Source organism: Excalfactoria chinensis, chromosome 3 (genome assembly GCF_039878825.1).
Source record: "Excalfactoria chinensis isolate bCotChi1 chromosome 3, bCotChi1.hap2, whole genome shotgun sequence".
In the NCBI taxonomy this organism is placed as follows: domain Eukaryota; kingdom Metazoa; phylum Chordata; class Aves; order Galliformes; family Phasianidae; genus Excalfactoria; species Excalfactoria chinensis.
The window spans coordinates 22,336,633-22,359,899 of NC_092827.1; the positions used below are offsets into that span (position 1 = coordinate 22,336,633).

The 23,267-nt window shown below is 36.7% G+C and overlaps 1 protein-coding gene across 1 annotated transcript in view; it reads right to left on the minus strand.

The window, feature by feature from the left end:
* Positions 1–3,739: 3,739 nt before the first annotated feature.
* The window catches only part of COL21A1 (collagen type XXI alpha 1 chain), a 102,297-nt gene continuing 82,769 nt past the window's right edge, over positions 3,740–23,267 (minus strand). The window contains exons 21-31 of the mRNA XM_072331961.1: positions 21,283–21,336; positions 19,915–19,968; positions 17,433–17,504; positions 15,140–15,175; positions 14,416–14,460; positions 12,339–12,371; positions 8,124–8,270; positions 7,973–8,027; positions 7,457–7,657; positions 5,921–5,998; positions 3,740–5,191 (exon numbers count right to left, since the gene is read on the minus strand). Of these exons, the coding sequence (XP_072188062.1) occupies positions 5,004–5,191; positions 5,921–5,998; positions 7,457–7,657; positions 7,973–8,027; positions 8,124–8,270; positions 12,339–12,371; positions 14,416–14,460; positions 15,140–15,175; positions 17,433–17,504; positions 19,915–19,968; positions 21,283–21,336 (963 nt within the window). The 3' untranslated portion in view covers positions 3,740–5,003. The remainder of the gene's footprint in view (positions 5,192–5,920; positions 5,999–7,456; positions 7,658–7,972; positions 8,028–8,123; positions 8,271–12,338; positions 12,372–14,415; positions 14,461–15,139; positions 15,176–17,432; positions 17,505–19,914; positions 19,969–21,282; positions 21,337–23,267) is intronic.

The window sequence follows — 23,267 nt, forward strand, 5'->3', positions numbered from 1 at the left end:
TTTGGTGACTACTGGGAGGGAGATAATGCCTATAAAGAAAGACTCAGGACTCACATAATTGTGATCTCTTCACTGTAAAATTGGACTTTGATTCTCCAGGATACATAGATGACATTCTCGATAAGAAAATCTTGCCTATCAATCAACAGAAAAAAATAACCCACAAGTAATTTCTATGTTAATCAAAGTCTGAAACATTTCAACAGTATCCCAGACAGCAACAGCTCTAACAGTGGTTTAATGCCACTGCTGAATATGGATTTTTAAGGTATGTTTTGTTTTAGCATCTGTGTCTTCCCCACGCAGGAAAATACAGGTCTCTTCCACAGGGGTTTGATTCAATCTATGTGAACTGTATAAGACAGACCTTAGTAGTGCTCACTGCCAGGCCAGTCAGATGCACTAGTAGGAAATTTCATTTTATAGCAAATTGATTTTTCTGAGAAATGAGATTCTCTAGTTCTGAAAGATGCACAGCTAATGACTGTCAGCTCCTCCTCAAAGAGAGGACAACCAAACCTGAGATATAATGCCTACACCCAAAACTGATAATGACACCTTGTCTCTCAAGCAGCAGTAGCACTGTGAAAGTTCAATTCTCACAGCAGACCAGGCTTCATCTTCTTTAATTGTAAGACTATATCTTTCAATTTAATGAGGAACTGAGAACCATGTCTACATATGTAAAGTATACATACATTACATACATACACAGATACACATATGTGTATATATACACTCACCAAGTAAATATGCATGTGTAAGACATCTGTGTGTGACATCTGATCTTTCACTGTTATGTGTACGTACATATACACATATCAAATGTGCTTACTCCAGACTTCCCCAAGAAGATTATGATTTTCAGACTGAACTGAAATTTTTTAGCACCACACACCACTTATCTTTCATTAAGAAATCTAGCTCCCACACTAATACTCTGTAATTCTGCATCTTTATGTGGAGATACTTACCTCAATATCTAAGATGTAATAGCAGATAACAACTGTAGCAAAGTGATAAATGTTAAGTCCATTTTACATACACAGATACAGCAAGTTGATATTATATCCAAATTACTGTACTGAACTGTAGTTCCTATACTGACACCAACAGGAATTAGATCAAACAGGGACTGTATTTTTAAACTCAGGGATGAAGAGCAAACAGGATGTTACTAAACGAAATCAGGAAATTCTTGCATCTTGCCTTCAGCTTAAAATTTAGCACAAGCTCCAATTTTAAAGATGATCATCAGGAGGCTAAATGCCAGTTAAGAGTTCCTCATGGCTGTTTCCAGACAATATCTGGTTGTTAAACAGTAACATTTTTCAATGTTGTCATTTTGTTGTTCACTGCTTCTGACTGCAGATGAACACCTGCAAGAACCTCATATAGTTTGCATGTGTAGTAGATACAACTATCTCTCCTGTGGATCATTAATCTGATATTGTATTTAATCAATTTATATCATTCGTTTAACCTCTTAATTTAGGATTAGTTGAAGACACTGAAAATATGTATATATTCTTTGATAAAATATCAATCCATGACCTTGAACATACAAACATTTCAATCTGTAATGCCACAAAGGCAGAAAATTAAACGATTATGAAACCTGCAGAAGTCTGACTTGGTAATATCTTGTAAGAAGTGATAGCTTAGATCATGTTCCGAGACTGCAATTTATGCACCTCATTGGGATGCAAGACATTAATAGCTTCTGGCCACTTGATCATACAGAACTAGGTTGTGAAGTGTTTGTCTTCATTTAAATAACCTACGCTGTTTTGTTATTAGCCTGGAAAAAGGCACCTGAATGGGCTGGATGGATCAGAGAATCACCAAGGTTGGAAAGCCCTACAAGATCATCCAGTTCAGTGGTCCACATATCACCAATAGTTCTCACTCAACCATGTCTCTCAACACAGTGGATAATTAGCATTGCCTCTGGTTGCTAAAAACAAACCCTTTCTGAAGAAACGTGACAGGCTCAGTAAGTTCAAAGTTAGAGCAAGATACCGTAGATATAGCACTACTGAAGCCAAAGCCAGACAGTTTAGAAGGCAAGGGAATCAAAGAAGTTCAGTTTCAAATCGCCTTTTCCAAACCAAGGGTTTAAAGATGGCTTTTCTTTTTCTTACTTTATTTTTTTTTCTTTTTTTTCTTTTAATACAGTGAGTGAAGTCTCTTTATTGCTAAGTTTTTAAAGTTTTCCTTCTCATAAAAAGTAGGAGCATGCTAATGAGGACAGGATCAAAAGAAAGGAAGATCAGAACAAAGGAGGATTTAGCTTGGAGTTTGGACAGGAAAAAAGCTAAAGCTAAGTAAGAGCTAATAAGCATCACTACTTTAAGCTGGGTACCCTGCAGGCAGAATTACCCTTCCCTATAGGAGCTCACCAGCTAGACAGAAAAAAAAAAAAAAAAAAAAAAAAAAAAAAAGAGGTAATAGATCTGCATAATACCATTTAAACACAGAAGATCTACATGGCAACTGTACAGCTTACCTAAGAATTCATAAAATGTTAATCTGAACAGAACTACGTTCATAAGTATCACTGAGGTATGAATGACATTCCTTACTTAGAATTACAGATATATTTGCAGAATGGCTTGAGACAGACAGACAGAAAAAAAGGAAAGCAGGGGAAAGGAAAGGAAAGCAGGGGGAAGGAGGGGAAAGAGACAGTCCCCAGTAGGACAAACAGGATGACAACACCACTATTATTTTTAAAATCAAAGTGTGATATTTGTGTAAATTTGATCTCACGAAACCATAACCTATGCCATCAAAAATGAAACTTGACAAGTCAAGACATTTTTACTGGTCAAATGTATTATGTGGAAATTTTTCTTCCACCTCATAAATCTAAAGTGTTTAGATTACAGAAAGAACTTTTGACTGGATGAATGGGGGAAAATGCAAAATATCCCAAAATTTCCAATTTTCACCATTTCTTGTTGGTAGAGGTATGTCTAAGTGTTGTTTTACATTATAATAGAAACAAAAACTGACATTTTCTACAAGTAAGAAATTTATGTTTTCTGCTTGTATTCACTGTAGTCAGAGGTTCATTGGATACTTCCCAAAAGATATGGTTCACAGGTCACAACACTACTGATCTTATTAGAGATAGGTGATGTAAATATGGGCTTAAATTTGAATACAGACTGGACAGCTCAGAAGGGTTCTGAAAGCACACTGGGGTCCTGACTCCTTCCTGACCTAGTGACTTGCTTAGCATCCAGCTCTCAAAAGATAAACACAATGAAACTGAATGCAAGTGAAGAAGAGCTGCATTTGTGTCTTCCACAAATTCAGTTGGTCCTTGTTCACATGGGCACAGTCCAGCAGTGTGTGCCAAGGGAGCAAATTTCATGTAAATTAACTTTCTCTGAAGTTGGTATCTTTAAAGAACTATCCCATGGGTTTCTAAACTAGGTTGATGAGACACTAATGCTTGAACTACACTATGTGGTTTGGCTAAGCTACTTGCTGCACCATGCCACAAGGCTGTAGCTCTAAGCAGGCAGCAGTCACTGAGCACCAAGCAGCAAGAGGTGCTGCTCCTGGGGCTGGTGCTGTATCCAGAGGAAATGAAGGATGTTTGATGTTTGGACAAAAAGGTAAAACTATGAGCTTGAAACATCCCTACCTGTAGTACAGACACCACTTTTTTTTCTGCAATACAGGACTTCAGTGACTCTTCCAATCGCTCATGAAACCACCACAAGTTCTGTACAAAATTTTATTTTCCCTTGAACATCGAGCATATGACAAATCTCATAGTGGGACAACAGTAAAACAACACATTAGAAAAAGCCACTTATAAAGCATTGGGTAAGCTCAGTACAAAACTCTGCCTTAATTTAAGAAAAGGATTTAAAATTCTCCTGGAACTGTGCGTTTGCCATTTGTGTAAAAGCAAGCAATACACCTCATCAGCAAAGCATACAAAGAAAATTACACAAACCTTGCTTAAAATGAAAAAGGAAACAGCACAACAAACATTGCAGTTAGTTAGCCAGCAGTTAGACCTCTCTCCTTGTAAACCTACTTCTTCAATTTGTCAACTGTGGTTCTTAGGGAGAAACAGCAATGGCTACATAACTTAATCCATAAGTATGCAGAACTGTCACAATGGGCTTGTGTAAACTTTTTTATTAATTATTTTTTGTCAAATTATAGCTATAAGGCAACATTAACAACATTCCATTCTTTTTTCTTTTTTTTTTTCTTTTCTTTTTTCTTTTTTTTTTTTTTTTCCAAATATTTTCACATAAGCTGAATCACCCACATGAGACCTTTTTGACCTGTAGCCAAAAGTACCAACTTAAGTAAAACCTCGGCTCTTCTTCAATCAGTAGGAGGTCTAACCTTGCATTTCACCTTGGTTTTAAATAGGGAACTGCATGGCAAAATAGGCAATACTACTACTATAACAAGTAGAGATATTTCCTTTAATTTATAAAAATCCAATATAAATTTTTGCTCACGGAACACTTGGAGCTATGAAATGCACAGAAGCCAATGAGATTAACACACATATGAAGTCAAAGCCAGACACGTTCTTTCAAAATCAAATACTGTATATGTCAGCTGCATGTGAAAGATTTCACAGTAGTTTACACCTGACCTATACCATTTCAGGCCAGCTCTGCTGCCAGTGGAGTTCCCTGTTCTTCTGCAAAGGACTTCAGTGGCAGCAGGACTATGATAGGAAACTTAAATACTAAATGTCAAATATTATAGTTATACTTATTTCTATTAGAATTGATGATTTATTTAAAAAACACTTCAATTGTTGCAAGTTACTAAAAAAAGTTGGATTTCCTTTTTTAAAGGACTGTAAAACATTTGGGAACCTTATTTATAATGTTCATAGTGTCAGAGGTACTTCTGTTCTTGTTTATGGAACTATTGCTGGTCACCTTCCTGAGACTTGAAAGACCATTAAAGACAAGCACCATATTCATTCCTCTAGATTATTATATCAAAAATTAATAATTCGGTCCCTTTCTAAATGGATCTCTTCCAACAATGACACTAAAACACAGGGATGGGTCACAGATTCCAGGGGGTCCAACTGGTCCTGGCATTCCGGGACTGCCACGATCTCCATCTTTACCAGGCTGCCCACGCTCTCCAGGGCGTCCTTCCTTACTCATACCTGGGGGACCTTCCGGACCTTAGTGACACACATGCAAGGAATACATGCATTACAGAGTATTTTTATTCACATGGAAACAAGAGCAATTAGTGACTCAAAATAGCCCTGTTGTTTGGTGAAGTACTAAGATAAAGAAAACCTCACTTCCTGAAAAAGACACGTGTCACAAATTATTTATATGTGTACTAAGCAAACTGATTATCTTATGAAGACTTGGAATGTAGAACACAAAGTAAAAATAGCTTTTTGAAGGAAATATAAAAATCTGCTTTGGCACAATTATACTTTATCGTATAATCTGGAAGCACTGGGCATGAATCAGAGTCCTCTGAAATGTATTCATTCTTCTAGCTCTGGACCACAGTCTAATCTCTCTTCCAAACACTCAGCTTTGCATTCTGAATCAACACAAGGCTGTTAGGAAGAATATTTCCATTGCTAAGTAATGGTTACAGGTCACATGTTTATATCAGGATTCGGTTTTCAAATAATGTCTGATAATAGTGACCCGCCTATCAAGAAAAAGGAATCTCAGGTACCAACCTATTCAAGATGGGTCTTATTTAAATAATCTATCCTATGACAATCTAAAGGGCATTCAAGAGATAGGCATTAGCCACGAAAGATATATGGAAAATAAGATGTGTAAAGGTTATTCACATTTTTCTCAACTATATAAACATTTTATTATAAACTCTTTCTTTATATTTAATGGCATGCATTGAATCTACAGAAACCATCTCTCACCTGGAGGTCCTGGTGGGCCTTGGATCCCAGGAACTCCAATTCCTTGATTGCCTTTTGCACCATTTTTCCCTGGCAATCCTGTGGATTAGCAAACACATGTATATCTTTGCTCACTAAGAATTATCTTTTTAAGAACAATTAGAAAGTCAACATTTGATTATACTTATTGAATGAAAATATCTAGTTGTTCAAAATCAAACCACGGGATGTAAAATAAACATTCCCTTGTAAACTGCACAGTGTAACTAGGTTCTTAATTAACCTCATCTTCACTAAATTAAGAGCCAGCATAGTCCCTGATAAACAGGTGGCCACTAAGAGCTGAGGAAGCAGATGACAAAGAATTAAGAAATATGTTCACTGTTATTACTTTCCCATTGGCAATGTGTTTATGAATATGCATAAATAGAGTGTAAGATGTTCACCACAGCCCCTGCAGAAAACAGACTACACAAGAAATCAATGTACAGCAAAATTAAGTGTCCACCAAGAAAGATATACTCTCTGAGAGGGGCAAAGTACATACTCTCTCATACCAGCACAACTCAATTCAATTGCTTCATAGAAACAGATACCTACTTTTCTCATATGGAACAGACAACATGGTTAGTCAGAGTCAGCTCCAGAAGAAAACTGTACATTCTCCTTTCAGAGATGGAATTATGAAAGTGCTACAAATGATCACTGCACCCCAAATGAATCTGATACGTGAAGTCATAGTTGAGAAGTCACAGAGAAAATAAATATTTAAATATTTTTCCTGTCAAGCCTTGGCACATTACTACATAGTAATATAACTTTCCTGATTATTTTGACATAATAGAAAACACAGCTGCTGCAGTTACCAAATGGACTTCATTTCCAGATTAGATGTACAAATCTAAGCTTGCAAAAAAACACTACAGAAATCAGATGAAATGCCTGTATGGCAGAGACACCTAAAAGCATTAGCTTCTTTAGTATTTTTAAAAAGAATTCAGAACCTTTAAGAAAAAGTATAAAGAAAATAATAGAAATCCTTTCAAGACAAAAAGGAAAAAGGAGAAAAAGACAGAAAGTCAGAGGGTGATAGATCTATCATATGCCAAAGAACAGCCTACAGGTAGCAGGCAGTAAATAACCAGTGAATATAAACAGTTTTTAAAATAGCAAAAAAAAAGAAGTTTGAAAGAAAACAAATATGAAAATATACTGAAACCCGTATATCTAAACATATCTGATCTAACAATAAAAACAAAAATAAAAAGTAACTAAATGCAGATAAAAAATATCTACATGAGATGATAAACGAAATAAAGATCACTCTGAAAGGATCAAAGTTTAAGTACAATAGAACTGAACAGTAGTTATCTTGTGCATTCTGGTGTTGTCTTCTGATATGCAAACTTCAAAAGCAAAGAAACCTTTGCACCATACCCCCATTAATACTTTGCAATACAAACTCAGCTATTCTCTTACTCCTCTACTGATAGTAAGTAGTCCCATCCAAAACTGCAAGCAGAAAACAGAGCCATAGAAACCATATGTACACAGTACCTCTTGTCCCACGAGCCCCAGGGCGACCTGGGATGCCAGTCAGACCTGGAACACCATCATTCCCTGGCAAACCAGGAAACCCTCTTGGACCTTCAGGGCCTCTTGGACCTGGTGGTCCTGGAAGTCCTGGGGAAGCACTTTGGGACTGACAGTGGTTGCAGTTTTGTAGCCTTCCGCTCTGTAGGATCATAGGTAACTGGGCTAGGAGAATTCAAACAAACAAACAAAAAAGTGCTTAGAGTGTTTTAACTGTAAAATATAGAAATATTTCAACCTATTCACTAAAATAATACCAGCTTCCTTTCTTTAGGCAATATGGTATCTTTAGGAAACAAGGTGCTTTTAGCACATTATGCAGCTGCTGGTGTGGAAGTGTATTTCTACAATGCTATGAATCCAGTGATAAAGCAGATCAAAATACTGGAGTTTTTTTCAAGAAAGCATCTTTATATTTACAAGGAAACTTCTTCAGCATTTTAAACAAGGAAAGAATAGTAAAGAGCCTTTAAAACTTACTTCTCAGTACATCTGAACACACCTGTCGAATAAATTCTTCTGAAAATTCTCGTGCCTAGATTGAACAGAGAAGTGTTATAAAAACAGACAGCCCACATCAGTTGGGAGTTTTAAAGCACCCAAAATGACTAGTGTGGGTTCCCATGCATACAGGTTTTCCATCTGATCCAGGTGGTCCTGGGGGCCCTCTGTCTCCAGGCTGACCTCTGACACCAGGAGGTCCAACCAGACCCTGGATACCGGATTCTCCCTTCTGTCCATTGATGCCTCGAATGCCTGGGTCTCCCTTCTCACCTTTCTGAAATGGAAACCAGTGAAAAGCAAATTGTACCTTCATATGCTGTATCTTTACATGGAAGCTATGTAGCACCACAAATATATTCTAAGAGAAGCTCCACTGACAATCTTCATTTTAAGTTGCCACAAAAATTTACGAAGTACCTAAATTTCCATATTAGAATTGAATCATAGAATCATCTGAGTTGGAAGGGACCCTTAAAAAAAAAAAAAAGGGACCCTGAGTTGGGACTGGTCCAACTCCCCTGCAATGAATATTTACAATTCGATTAGGTTGTTCAGAGCCCTGTCCAGCCTCACCTTGAATGTCTCCAAGGATGGTGCATCCACTTCACCTCTGGACTACCTGTGCAAGTGTCACACAAATCTTACCCTAAAAACCTTTGTCCTTACATCCAATCTAAATCTTCCCTCTTTCTTTTAGTTTGAAATCATTTCCTACCACAACAGACCCTTCCCTAAAGAGTCAGTCCCCTTCTTTGTTACAGCTCCCCTTTAGAAAGAAATCTCAAACAAATCTTAAACAAACCCATTCCCTTTACTAACTAATATAAAACAAATTCCTAACTAACATATGGACAAAAATATTTATTAACATAGAAGGCTGGAGAAATTACAAGTGAAATTCTGGGCCACAGAAGTTCTTGGTATGCTTCCAATTTACTAAAACAATGAAGAATTTTACTCCATGACTTTTGTTTACGAGAGAGAGGAAAAATGATTCTAATTTCAGTTAGGGTTTCTGTTGTTGCTGACTGACTTTTTTTTACTTCATTTATTCTATGTATGATAGATAGCAACTGCAGTCCATTTGCTTCTCTGGAAAAGGTTAAAATAATACCAGATCTATCTTCATCAAAGCAATGGTTCTTCTATGTATAGGGTTTGCCTACTGCAATAGCTCCTGTGGAACTCTTTCCCTGAGCAGAAGCCAACCAAATTCCATTAGAATGTAGTCTGGTACATGTCCAAGATTAATGTTAGTATACTGCCTCTGCTCCCTGATGAGTTTTATCCTTCCGTGTTTTGCAGCTTCTACACAGTGTTGTCAGTAGCTTAAAATTTTTCTTTCTCACTTTCCAATGATTTGAGATGGAATTATGGAAATAAGGCAACAGAATCACTATGAAGGACAAACAAAAGTTATTGGAGCAAACAATGCAAGTTTAAGAAGCGCAGGCATGCAGTCTTCATCTTCATAGACCTGCACTGCTTTTTAAATTATGCTGTTTATATTATTTCCTGTCCTCCTAGGTAGTACTTATCAAAACACTTTACATCAGAAAAATATATGGCTCACTCAAAATGTTCTGGCTTGGTCTGAATTAGTAACAATGCCCCAGAGCTCTCCAAATGAATTAATACAGAGTAGTACTCATGTTATACATAGGGAGCTAACTGTTAGGATTTTCACCCTGCTACATATAGATGGCTTGTATCTCAGAACTGAGACATGGTTACTGATAATGAAATGAGGAAAGCAAGGTCACTGAAAGAGAAAACTCTCAGAATTGCACACCTGGCATCACAAAAGGATCACAGCCTATTCAGGTTAACTGAGTGCTTCCATTATGTCATTTAGTTGGTTTTGGGAGGGTTGCATATAAATATATATACATATATATATGTGTATGTATGTATGTATGTATAATTTTTTGTTGTTGTTTTTGGGTTGATTTTTTTTTTTTTTTTTTTTTTTTTTTTTTTTGCTTCCATTAGACTTACAAGACTCAAAAAAAAAAAAAAAAAAAGGCACTACTAGGAAGTCAGGCATCTTTTCCTCTTAAGACAAAAGGTTACACGTGTTGGTAAAATGCCTAAGAGCAGAAAAGAAGGTCTACAAGTAAGATGCCAAGTTGCCAAGTGTGAATTGAACAGCAGCCCACATACTCTACCCATTAAAGAAGTTGTACTCTAACTCAGAACTTACTTTTTCCAAGGTTGTAGCTGTATTTTACTGCCTTGCTATTGTCAAGAGGAACACTGTAGGCTGTCATGGTGTCATGATTTTTGCTATCAGTGTTCCACGTCATAACCCCGTGATATACTCACAGAGACTAGATATTCTTAGTTACACCATGTGGATTTTATTTATCCATTTCTATTACATGATTGCAAATGATTTTACATTTAATAGTCATTTTAACAACACCTCCACAGGAAAAACAAGGCTGAGGGATAAAACGGAATACAAAGCAGCTGCTTGTGGCCACACCAGAAGCTGTACGTGTTGAGATCTGAAGACAATGCTGTTCATGTAGCTAGAAGTTATTTGTTTTAGTTTTAATTACTTTTACAGCTATGGCCTATGTTTATATAATGACATCTGATTTGGAAGTTGATTTATTTGGAATTGAATGTTAAAAGGGTTAGAAAGCATTAAGAACCAGTGAACAATTGAGAAAATGGCATGTATTGTAGAACATCACAGGCAAGAAGCCAGCATTTAACAAAAACCTAATCAAAACAAAAGGCAAAACACTAGAACCCCAGCACAACTGCCTGCAGACCTTGCCAAAAAGCAAATGAAAATGCTGAGGGAACATTTTCTGCAGTATATTGTGGTCTTGTAATGCTAACCTGCATCCCGTGTGCGGCCTTGTTTGCTGACCCTTGCTATTGGCAAAGAAAATCAATAAAAAGGAAAAGAGTACAGCAAGTGCTGAGAATTACAGCCTAAAGAAACTCCTCTATGAAGGAGTCAGAGCGTGACAAATGGCAATATAGTTTTTAAAGCAGAAAACAAACCAATTTTATGAGCCTGATAAGTAAACATAGTTACATCATTACATCATAATGTACAGTAAGAATAATACTGACAGGCTATTTTTAGACAAAAGAAATATTATTTACTGTGATTTAAAACATTTAAAGAAATTACCTCAATGGTTCACAAGTAATATCGCAGCAGTTTGGGCTACAATTTAGTAAAATGCCTATAAGCCAAACTGTAATTTCTAAGTATTCCATAGAACCACGGAACCAGTTATTGATATGCGACACTACTTAATGAAAAGGGGTTGGAAAAGACATCTCTGGGTAAATTTGAAGCAGAATGGGGCACTAAGTATTGATTTCACTGAACATTGGAATGCATCAAATACAACTAACAAGGTTAACCTTTTATATACCAGTACTTTACACGACGTGTAAAACAAACAGTAAAAAGGTTTGACCATGAATATATCTGCACTAGTCAACCATAGGAAAAGAGAGGGGACTTTAAAACATTTCAGAAAACAACAAACTTAGCTTCTCATAGACCAAGGAAAGTCCAAGTGTGCTTCTCTTTATCTCCCTCAAATTTCTGATGTGGAAATTATCCCAGTGTAAACTTAATAATAGGGAGAAATAATTCTGCCTGCATATTCTGAATCAGTGTCAAAGATAGAATCCCCTAAAAATATATCTTTGTACAGTCTTCACTATGCCATTAAGAGAGGCACATAAAGCAATCTCAGTGGCTGAGTTTAAAATGAACAGATAAACAGCTCATCTATGGAAGTCCTCAGACTATTCTGGAAGCTAAAAGCAAAGTCAGCGCACCAGCACAGTCTAAGGGAATTAGGTAAGTTTGTAATTGACATTAAATGCAACAGTTTGGATCTCTAGAGTAACTGCCCCTCAATTGCTGACTGCCAAAACCAGTATAAGCATACAAGAAGAAGCTGCTTTGTAATGTGTTCCGTATTTCTGCATTGGATGCTGCTGAAGTGAATACAGTGAAAAAGAAGGATCATTTACATCAAATATTCTGTATTCTTTTATGAAGTAACTTTTTGTTTTTCAATGACAGTTATTTGCCTTCTTCAACCAATTCTTTCTGATTATCTGTAACCCCTTAAAAGTTATACTTGGCTTTAACATTTTTAGATCTTGCATTTTCTGAAATATCCATTATGCTATCTGTCTCTTTTAACTAATTCTTCCTTCTCTTCTCTGATATTTTTTAATTAATTTCTCTTCTGTTGCTTATGTAAGTATGAAAACAAGACTGTAAACACACATTCTACAGATCATAAATTGCAGACAGAATTATTCTGTTCTGTTGCCATTACAAAATACATACCTCTCCTTGTTCTCCCCTCAATCCTTCTGTTCCCTTTAGGAATTAATATTAAAAACAAACAAACAAACAAAAAAACACAAGTTGAGCCAAGTTACTTGGAATAAAAAACATGTTTTTTTCCTTTGTTTTCAATACTTAATCACTAATGCTATTATTTAAAGATTCTGAGATCTCTATTTGTATTTAAAAAAGCAAATTTTATATAACTAACACTTAAGTAACAACTTTAATATAATGTACAAAAAGGATAACTGGGAAATACATCACATATATTACATATCATATATTTCATTAGTGTAGAAGTGCATATAGACAAAACCTGGTCATTCTTTGAAAGACCCAAGTAATTAAATTTTAGAATCTAGCAAAAGGAAACTTCAGATTGTACCTGTTTCATATTGTCTTACTAGACAGAACTCAAGCTCAGCCCATTTGAATCACAAGCACAGTTTGTAAAGCAGATTTTTCATGTTGGCAAATGGCTCTGGTGCCATTTCTGCCAAACTGATCATTAAATAATGTGGCAAGCTGGCAGCTTAGCACAGGTTTTTCTCTTTTCTGACAGGCTTGTATTAACAAGGGAAACTGTACTGTATCTTGGAGAAGCCCTGAGGGCTTAAGAAACCTTGGAAGGACCTAGTACTGTCTACCAGAGTATTTGAATGACTGATTTTTTGGTTGCTGCCCAAACTAGATAAGCATGGGAAACGATTTTAGATCTGTCTCATATTAGTTTTTTCAGCTCAAAAAAAATAAGAAAAAAGAAAAACACAAAAACAAACCCAATTCTTACGATTCACCTGGCAATTAAAACAATGACCTTAGGGAACTGTGTCCATTATTTGTAAGGGAACAACCCAGAAAGTTTAATTTATAAAATGTCAGAGTACGACATCGCATTTGGTTCAAAACAGTCATTCGTCTTTTAGTTTAAACTATTTCTTAAAAAATTTCTACTCAGCTTTACTACCAGATTCCTGTCAAGCTGCACACCCCTGAGAGCGATAAAACTAGGCAAACATACACTATAGACCTCCTGCCCATGTTCAGTTGGAATCAAATCTTTCTGGCTAGACAGCCAGCTGTATCAATGCTGTAATTCTGAAAAAAAAAACCAACTCAACTGCAACTTCCTTCCAAGTCTAGTTTTAGATACATCCCTCTAACAAATACTTTTCTGTTTAGACATGACGCACATTATGTAGTTAGCAAGTATTTCTAAATAACTAAGTTATTTTCTGTGGTACAACAAGATAGCCAACTATGACACAATCAGAATACATTGGCCCAGAATTAAAAGAAAGAGAAATAACTGTATCTCACTGATTTGCAGCTGAAACAGGAAACATCTGTAATTTATGTGCACAGAAGATGTCAATAATGGCTCCCTGTATACTATCAGGGTTAATAAACTACATGAAAATTTTGCATGGCATAGACAATATCTTAAAATCTCAAGCATCTCTCTCTTAAGTAATGCTTGACTTTTCACAAAGGATGCTTTGTGCTTTTATTGTTTTTTTACTTTTTATAACCATTTCACAAAAATTTTCCATTATGAAGTTTTTCATAATATAATGCAGGACTATGGACTTCCAGTCTGTTTCTCAAGATATATTCTGAGCCACAGAAACATGTGAGCTGGAAGGGATCTCCAAGGTTATAATCTCCTTTTCAGAGTGATTCCATCTACAGCAGGCTACTCAAGGCCACGTCCACCCAACTGTTGCTACAGCCTCTGTAAGCAGCCTGCTCCAGTGTCTGACCACTTTCACAGCAACATGTTTATCCCTTACATCAGGTTGGAATTTCCTGCATTCCAATTTGTCTCCATTTCTTCTTGCCATTCCACTGTGCACAGCAAAGAAAGGTAAGGCTCAATCTTCTCTACATGTGTTATATTTGTTATATTCAAATTACTAAAGTTGTTTAAGAAGTAATTTATATAACTACATACTCATGTTATACAGAAATATATTTCACCTGATAAAAAGAACTGCCATTTGGATGGAAATACTCTTCAGAAATAAATATGAACCATGGCTCTCTTGAACTAGAATCATCATTTTAACAGTACCTGTAAGCCCGGATTTCCTTGTCTCCCTTTTTCTCCTTTTTGTCCCTTCAGAAAATAAAAGTTCACTTGAATTTGTATTTATCTAGGAGAAACAATTGGGCTATCAAAAATAACACAAAAAGACAAAACCTAAGATCTCAGTTTAAACTGGGCCCAATCCCTCTAAAAGTTTACTCTCCAAGAGTTCAGAGCAGAAGCAGAGCAGATGACTACAATGTCTACTCTGAATTTGCAGGAGCCAAGTCAGGATCAGTAACAAGATCCTCTTTTTGCACGTATTTACAAGACTTTCAGGAGAAAAATCCACAGTTTATAACATAGTACTAGAAAGAGACCAGGTGGCATTACTGATTATGAGGATCTGTGTGTCTTGCAATGACTGGAGCAGACCAGGACAGAACCTTTCCCAGGATGGTGCTGTGTCATATCCCAGCACCCCCAGGCAGAAGCACAACCCAGGTACCTGTATCCTCACTGGTGCCACACCAAATGCCTACTCAACCCCAAAATGCTGCCAGCAATTAATGCAGGGCATACTGGACAGTTTTACTTGATGAAAAATTAAGGCTCAGTGATGTTATTCTTTTTCAAGCAGGAGTTTAAGGTTTTTCTTTCTAATTAACTTTTAGCTGTTTTATTAATAGTGTTGATAATAATAGTGCTATTAATAGTGTTGTTTAATAATAGCTTTGTGATTTTGATTAGAAAGATAAAATAGATATACCTGGATACCACTTTCACCCTGGCTTCCTTTGTCCCCCTGTAAAAATATTCAAAGAAAAGTCTCCATCATAACATGATTCATCTCAAAGACTTGCACTCAGATTTAATTTAACACATTAAATACAAGGAAAGCATCTAATAGCCTCTATTTATACTGAAAGAAAACAGAAAACTTTATCCTCGTGCACACAAAAACTGAAAATAATACAGAAAGCTATAATAAGAGAATCTGGCATAAAAAGTGCTGTCAGAATGAAAAGTGGATACTCAGATATCAAATTAAATGGCAAATCTAGCAGGAGTTCGTCTACTGAGCGTATGGGAGGGAAAAAGACAGGGAAAGGAGAGCAATAATTACAACAACAACATAATACTAAAATGCGTTTATCTTCATTGACAGAAAAGTTAGGAAGTTATAAGAGACCTCTTAAATTGGTCTGACTATTCTAATTGCCCTTGTGTTGGGCTCAGAACACAGCAATACATAAAACAAAAGACAAATCTGGTGCTGGTAGTGCTGGTGTAAAATTGCATTTAATAATGGAAAGAAATGGGATGAAACTCATGTGTTTGTTTTGCCAGTTTCCTGGTACAAACCAACCATGCGTATATTTAGCTGCATTTTTTAGAGAAAATGTTTATTTAAACACTAAACAGTATCATGGAGGAGATTCTGACCATGGCAAATATTTTCCTGACAGAAAATCCCACAAGATAAGAAGGTATCTATGCCAGCTGTGTATTGCACTTGAAAGTACAGTATGTGGTTTGGTTTCAAGTTTTAAAATAAGCTATAGCTGAAAGGCTTCACATTTAGTGCAATATTTTTCCTGAATAATTCAAAACTTTGTCATACTTTTAACTCCAGTTAACCAGAAATACGTATTCTGATTTGCATCCTCATATGAAATGGATAATGAATTTTTCAAGATATACCTTCTGCAATTTAAAATCTAGAGATCTTCCATAGATGTTAACAAATTCTCCCTCCTTAAAATCAGTATCTCTGTTTTGATCAATTACCCTTAGATATTGAAATGAAACTGAGTGTATGGTGGAAATGAATTTAATTAAACTATTCTGGTGACACCAGCCCAACTCTGGCCACACTTGGGCATCAGCGGATGTTGAAAGTTGTAAGCCATGAAGTATTCATCCTGAATTGATGTGACTGTCAAAAAATCCTACTTATCTACAGTTTAAAAATCAGCGACTATTCAGAAATTCGTAGAATTACAGAATCATAGAAAGACCAAGGTTAGAAAAGACTTCTGAGATCATCCAATCCAATCATCCACCTATCACCAGTATTACCCCACTAAACCATGTCCATCTGTACAACATCTAAATGTTTCTTGAACATTTGGTGACTCCACCACCTCCCTAGGCAGCCCATTGAGACATCAATACTAAATTTTATATGTTCGCAAATCTGTTCCTTAGCAATGAAGAATGTCTGCATAGCCAGGCCTGTAAAAGTGTTTGATTGACGCAAGGCCACACTAATAGATGGTGAGATCCTGAAAGCATGTTATCTCTGAAAACTCAGAATGCAGAGTTAGAACTACAGGTTCATGACTGAACAGAAGAAATACTTTTTAACCATGACAGTGTAAGTCGAATCCCTCTAATCTTTCCCACAAAACATTTCAACATTTACTTTAGCTAATTAAGCTTCATTTACAGTCAATAGAAATAGTAAATACTTCCAGATTCATTCCTAAACAAAGATATCAGTGAATGACTCCTCAGGTATCTCAGACTCCCTCAGCTAAATATGGAGAGAGCCTAGGCAAGATGGTTAGATGAGTTGACTCTAAACCGCAAAGGGGGTACTGAGTTGAATCTGTCCCAGCTACACAGGAGTAACTGCTCCAGCTCTTTGGGGAGATCCCCAGAAGACAGTACCATAGAATGTGTCAATATACTGCTTGCTACAAGAAGATATAATATTAAGCAAATATGGAACCATGGCTCATACTCTAATGTATGTAATGTATGTATTCATAAAGGAAAATTTACCAATGCCTATGTCACAGCATTTGATGTTAACAGTTTCTCCCTTTTTGTCATTCTCTCCTCCCTATGATGTCCCTATGATCAGTCCCTATGTGACTGATTTTCTAGCTGATATACTGCATATTCATTATATTTTCCAAAATATACCAAATTGCCTCTATTAAAAAGAATGCATTTAAAATATACATATATATTTCCCTGATACCGGCCACTTCTTGGAAAAGCATTTCCAATTAAAAACGTAATTAACATAAAACTAGAAAAAAGCTGCTTACCTTTATACCCTGGGTCCCAGGAATGCCTGGATAGCCTGGTTCACCTGGGGCACCCGGTCCTCCTGGTTCTCCCTGAACAATATAATACCTCTGTAAGTAGCAGTGATACACTGTGGGTCAAAAATTTATATTGCATGCTTTTTCGAGGTCACATGATATTTTTGGTTATGATATTCTGAAATTCTGTAACTCAGGATGATTAAAAATCTTGGAGAATTTCTGAAGGGGTGTTGAAATCAGACAAACCACAAAGGACACTCCTAACTTTTAAAATGCCTTTTATTTCCTTTTAATATCTTCTATTGTCTTTTAATACAGTTGATGCTGATTTTTCAACATTGCAGACAGAAAACTATCCAAAGAAAGTGGTGGCAATGTCTTCAGGTTTGAATTTCAGTACGAGGCTGGAAGTTGCATCACAATAAAACATATTGGTCTCTCTGTAACTTCATAACCTCTCCAGATGATAAAACACTGTAATAGAATCATAGAATCCCTAGAGTTGGAAGAGACTTTTAATGGTCATCTAGCCCAACTCCATTGCAATGAACAGGGACACCACAGCTACCCAGGGCCTGATCCAGCCTCACCTTGAAAGTCTCTTGGTACAGGGAATCTGCCACATCACATCTCTGGGCAACCTGTTCCTGTGCCTCACCACCTTCACCGTGAAAGATTTTCATTATATGTAACCTAAATTTTTAGATACAAAAAGGGCTTATAACCTAAACCCTCTTTAAATCTGAAATTATTTTCCTCTGTTCTATCACAACACAGAATCACAGAATCAGAGAATCCAGGGGTGGGAAGGGACCTCAAGAGATCATCAAGTCCAAACTAGTAGGCATCCAGGCAGGTCTTGAATATCTCCAGAGAAGGAGACTCCACAACCCCCTGGGCAGCCTGTTCCAGTGCTCCATCACCTTCACCATAAAGAAGTTCTTTCACACATTTATGTGGAACTTCCTATGCTCCAGTTTCTGCCCATTTCCTCTTGTTCTGTCTCCACACACTACTGAAAAGAATCTGGCCTTGCCACTTTGCCCCCCACACCTCAGATATTCATAGACCTGGACCAGGTCCCCTCTCAGTCTTCTTTTCTCAAGGCTAAACAAGTCCAGTTCACTCAGCCTTTCTTCATAGGGGAGATGGCTCCAGGCCCTTCACCATCTTTGTGGCCCTCCACTGGCCTCTCTCCAAGAGATCCTTGTATTTTTTGTACTGGGGAGCCCAGAAGTGGACACATTATTCCAGATGAGGCCTTACCAGGGCAGAGTAGAGGATCACCTCCCTTGACCTACTGGACACGCTCTTTTTAATGCACCCCAGTATGCCATTGGCCTTTTTGGCTACAAGGACACACTGATGGCTCATGGCCAATTTGTCATCCACCCAGACACCCAGGTCCCTCTCAGCAGAGCTCCTCTCCAGCAGGTCATCCCCAACCTGTACTGGTGCATGCAATATTCCTCCCTGGGTGCAAGACTCTACACTTGCTTTTGTTAAACCTCATCCGGATTCTTACTGCCCAGCTCCCCAGCCTGTCTAGGTCTCGCTGAATGGCTGCGCAGTCTTCAGGTGTGTCAGCCAATCCTCCTAACTTTGTATAATCAGCAAACTTGCTGAGGATGGCCACTATCCCCTCATCAAGGTCACTGATGAAGATGTTGAACAAGACCAGACCCAGCACTGAGCCCTGGGGAACAGCGCTAGTTACAGGTTTCCAAACCCAATAGAAACCAATGTCATTGTGTACATATGAAGCACAGAGACAGGAGAGGACTGGAGAAAAGGTAAAAAGAAGAAAATAAACCATTTATTTCCTGCCCTTTCCCACTAAGCTTTCCCAACATTAACTTTCTGACTAAACAGTTTCTCTTTTTTGATCACCTTTTTCACTTTAGACAACTGCTCTTCTGGTGAGACTGAGTCAACCCCATTAGAAAGTCTACCCCAGTCCCATCCTGTTTCTGGATCATGAAGACATCGTTGGATTGTGAAGATAGTTTCCTTATAGTGCTGCTTTCCCACTCAAACACATGTTTTAGAGCATCAAGGCTGCAGGTTCCCTTATGGCTCACATGCATCACCACAAATCCTTTCAGGTGTGATCCCTGGCCCCAAGGTGTTACCAGCACTAGACAGCATGCTACAACTGAGAGATCAGACAAACAGCTGCACCTGCCACAGAGGTCAGCAGATGTGACACTGTGTGGCTGGGCTTAAGCCAGAACTTACACGAACATGATGGAAACAGCCATACAATCTTGTTCACACAAACTACTGTAAAGCAGGATTCAAAGACACTGCTGATGTGAATTTCCTCAATTCTAGTATAAAGCTAGTAAGAATAACCTATCAAATTGATTCGGATGTGATTTTATGTTCACTGCTGATCTATTTTGAAACAAAACTGCCTTATAAGCAATTTAATCACAGAAAAGTAAATCAGTCTCTAATTTAATTCCAGATGTGTATTTACCTTTGCTCCTGATGATCCTGGTTTCCCCTGTAGACCAGGTTCACCTTTATCACCCTATTGAACATAGGCATTTTAGTGATACATCACTATGGCTATGCATTATATGATATTATATAACATGGTATCATACAAAATGGCAATACTAGCAAATAAAAACAGACACTGCTGGGTAATCTGCTTTTAAAAATAAGTACAGCAAGTGACTGAAAGGTTACTGCTCTGCTGCTATAAAGGAAACTTGCAGTTTCAATCTTCTCTCTGAAAAATAAGATACTTATGACAAAATGTGACCCACTTGCCTGTGCTCTCTTGTCCCTTACCCACCTTTCTTACATCCCACTCCCAGTCATACCACATTTTTGCATATGGACTTCACATTTTCACCACCTTATTTAATAAAACTGGAAATCCTTTGACCTGTCTGAGCCAAATTATACTTTTTTTTTGCTTTTTAGTGTAGTCCGTGGAAGTCAGCATATATTCAGCACAAGTACTTCCATTCAAGTCTAAAAATTACTGATTACTTTATGGTGCTTTTCTGCAAGAATTAAGATCTCTGAATAACAGGTAAATACACAAAACAAAAGCATGTTTCACAAATGGAAATAAAACTAATTAACTTTTTGTCATTTCATAGACATTCTATCTTATTCACCTTGGCAAACACCAACCACTTTAAAGCATGTATACCTTCAGTGTACAACTTTAAAGAAACACATATGTACATCTGGGTATAACATAAAATATGTGTGGAAATAGAGCTAAATGTAAACATAAAGTTGAGGAAATGGATTCCATATTCATTAATTTTCTTTAAGATATACCTTTCAGCGCTCACTAACCAAACCTCATCTTGGATTAAAATAGAAGGCTCCACTAACAGATCTAGATTTATGGTATCTGTTTTAGTTTCTGAGAGCATGGGTCAAATTAATTCTTGCTGTAGCTGTAGTGCAATCAATAAAGTTACATCTGAAATAAATTTGGCCCCTCAGATGGAAAAAGCAGCATGTAACTCTATTTAACACAATTAAAATATAAATAAATGTAACATGGGCAGAGAGTTCTGATGTATACTGAGAATTATCTGGCTCCAAGCATTGCAGAACATTTTCCAGGATTGCAAAGTTGAAACAAAGTCTCATGGCCATTTCTGTGGCAGTTCCAAACCTCACGGGATGAGAGGTGCCATTCACTGAGCTATATTAAGGTCTCCTGAGACTTAACTATTTTATAAGGTTATATGTGGAAAATCATCTAAGTCTCTCTCCAGTATTCAGTATACCAAAAACTTAGGTGCAAAACCCTGACCTTTTGTCACCTATAAGGCAGACATATATCAAAGTCACAATTAACAAAAATGCTCACCTTAGGCCCAGGAGCGCCAGGTAGTCCAAATGAGCCTTCTGGTCCCATCAAACCCTATTTATTTTTGACAAAGGTAGAGACATTTCTGTAATAAGCTGGAGGGATAATGGCTTCAGTTCTGTGTTAAGAGTATTATTACACTTTTACTGCAAAATAAATATGTTTCTCATCATATTCCTATACAGGCTGTAGCTCTGGATTACTTATGCTTTCTGTGGTGTGAGGAAGGGCTATTGTGCAATGGAAGAAAAAAAAAAAAAAAAAAAAAAAAAAAAAGAAACAGGAGAAAAACAAAGTGCTGTCATAAAATCTTCCTCATCTATGTTGTCTAATTTTTAATATAATTTTATTATAACCTTAGCTGTAACTGAAAGCCATGCAGGAATTTCTCAGTTGCCACTTAGGGTTCCCTAAACTATTAATGGTATTACAGAATTCTCTTCCTTGTGAGGTTGCTGCACCTTGGCTCTTCCACACCTTGAGGAGATTTATCAAGATCTGTGAACTTGGGGTCACATCTTTGCTTCTTTGGCAAGCACTGAGATTGAATCATTCCTTCAAGAGCCCAACAACTTCTGCTACTTCAGCACATGTACTGAACATGCCTGAGCATTGCCAAAACTAATTCCTTAGGCTCCTCTCACAGAAACATGTGACAAAGGCATTTTTAGTTGTCTTTGTTCCATACATAAACAAAAAACAAAAGGGTTTTAAATCATTAAAAGGCTGGCTTTCTTCTTGTCAATCTAACACTACTCTGAAGTATTCTTCAAAACTTAATAGTAAATCATACTTTCCAAGACGGAATTCCCATTTATTCTGGTGTTAATACACATTTATTGTACCACTTCATTTCATCTCTTTTGCACTTCAGCACTTCAAGTGTCAATAAAACCAATATATTATTAATGTTTCATGTGGACTTCCAGGAATATCCCAAAATATCACCCGCTGTAAGGAGGCAATTAACAAGACAGTGTAAAATACAAGAAATAATACAAAAAGTCAAATAAATAAATGAGGTCGTGTAATCTAATTTACTAGACAAATCTTACTGATGCTATTGATAGTATTTTCAAGAACTACTGCTAATATTGTTATTTACATCAATCTTTCTGTCATGTGGATAGAAACAAACACCCTCCATTTATTTCTAAATGCTAAGAATTATTCAGTTCAGTAATATTATCCCAAATCTTCTTTAAAAGTTACATATGATCAAAAATAAATGTGTCTATTGTATTTTGTTAAATAGACTGTAATCCAGTTGCGCCAAAAAATAAGTAAATAATAAATAATTTAAATAAATAAAAATACTTTTCTTTGCTGAGACTAAAAGGATTGCATTAGTTTTGAAAATAGTACAGAAATTTTTAGAACAGGAAATAATTTTTGTATGCAGAGTTTTTACTATGCTATCACTTTTCCACTATTCCACATATGCTGCTAATTGAGGCAGCACAGATTATCTTGAGTTTATGTCCTGCTGTGTTGTAGTAAATTTCTGGGCATCAAATAAACATGTTAACATTACTAAGCATGCCAACTTGCTCTTTGGGCCACAGATGCAGGGCTGTGAATACAGGAAAAAATGGCTCTTATACACAAGACTAAAGCTTGAGAAACTTTGCTGCTAATTTTCCTCTGACTCAGATTTCTCCCATTCAGTTAATTACACATGAAAATTCTTTCATTAAACTTCAGTTTCTCTACTACGATGATATTACATACATTGCATAATCTCCAACTCCTTCCTGAACATTAAATATTCATTCTTACCTAAAAATCTGTCATCAGACATGACCAAACTCATTTAGAATACCCATTTTTTTCCTGAATAAAGGCTTACTAGTCCATGATATTTCTTCAAAAATTTTGGAATATAAGTAACCAATTTTTCTCTAACTGGAGTGAAGCTTCAGTAGTCTACTTCTACTAATAGCCTAAGAGAGAGTGTATACTCATTAACCATTTGCTTAAGGCAT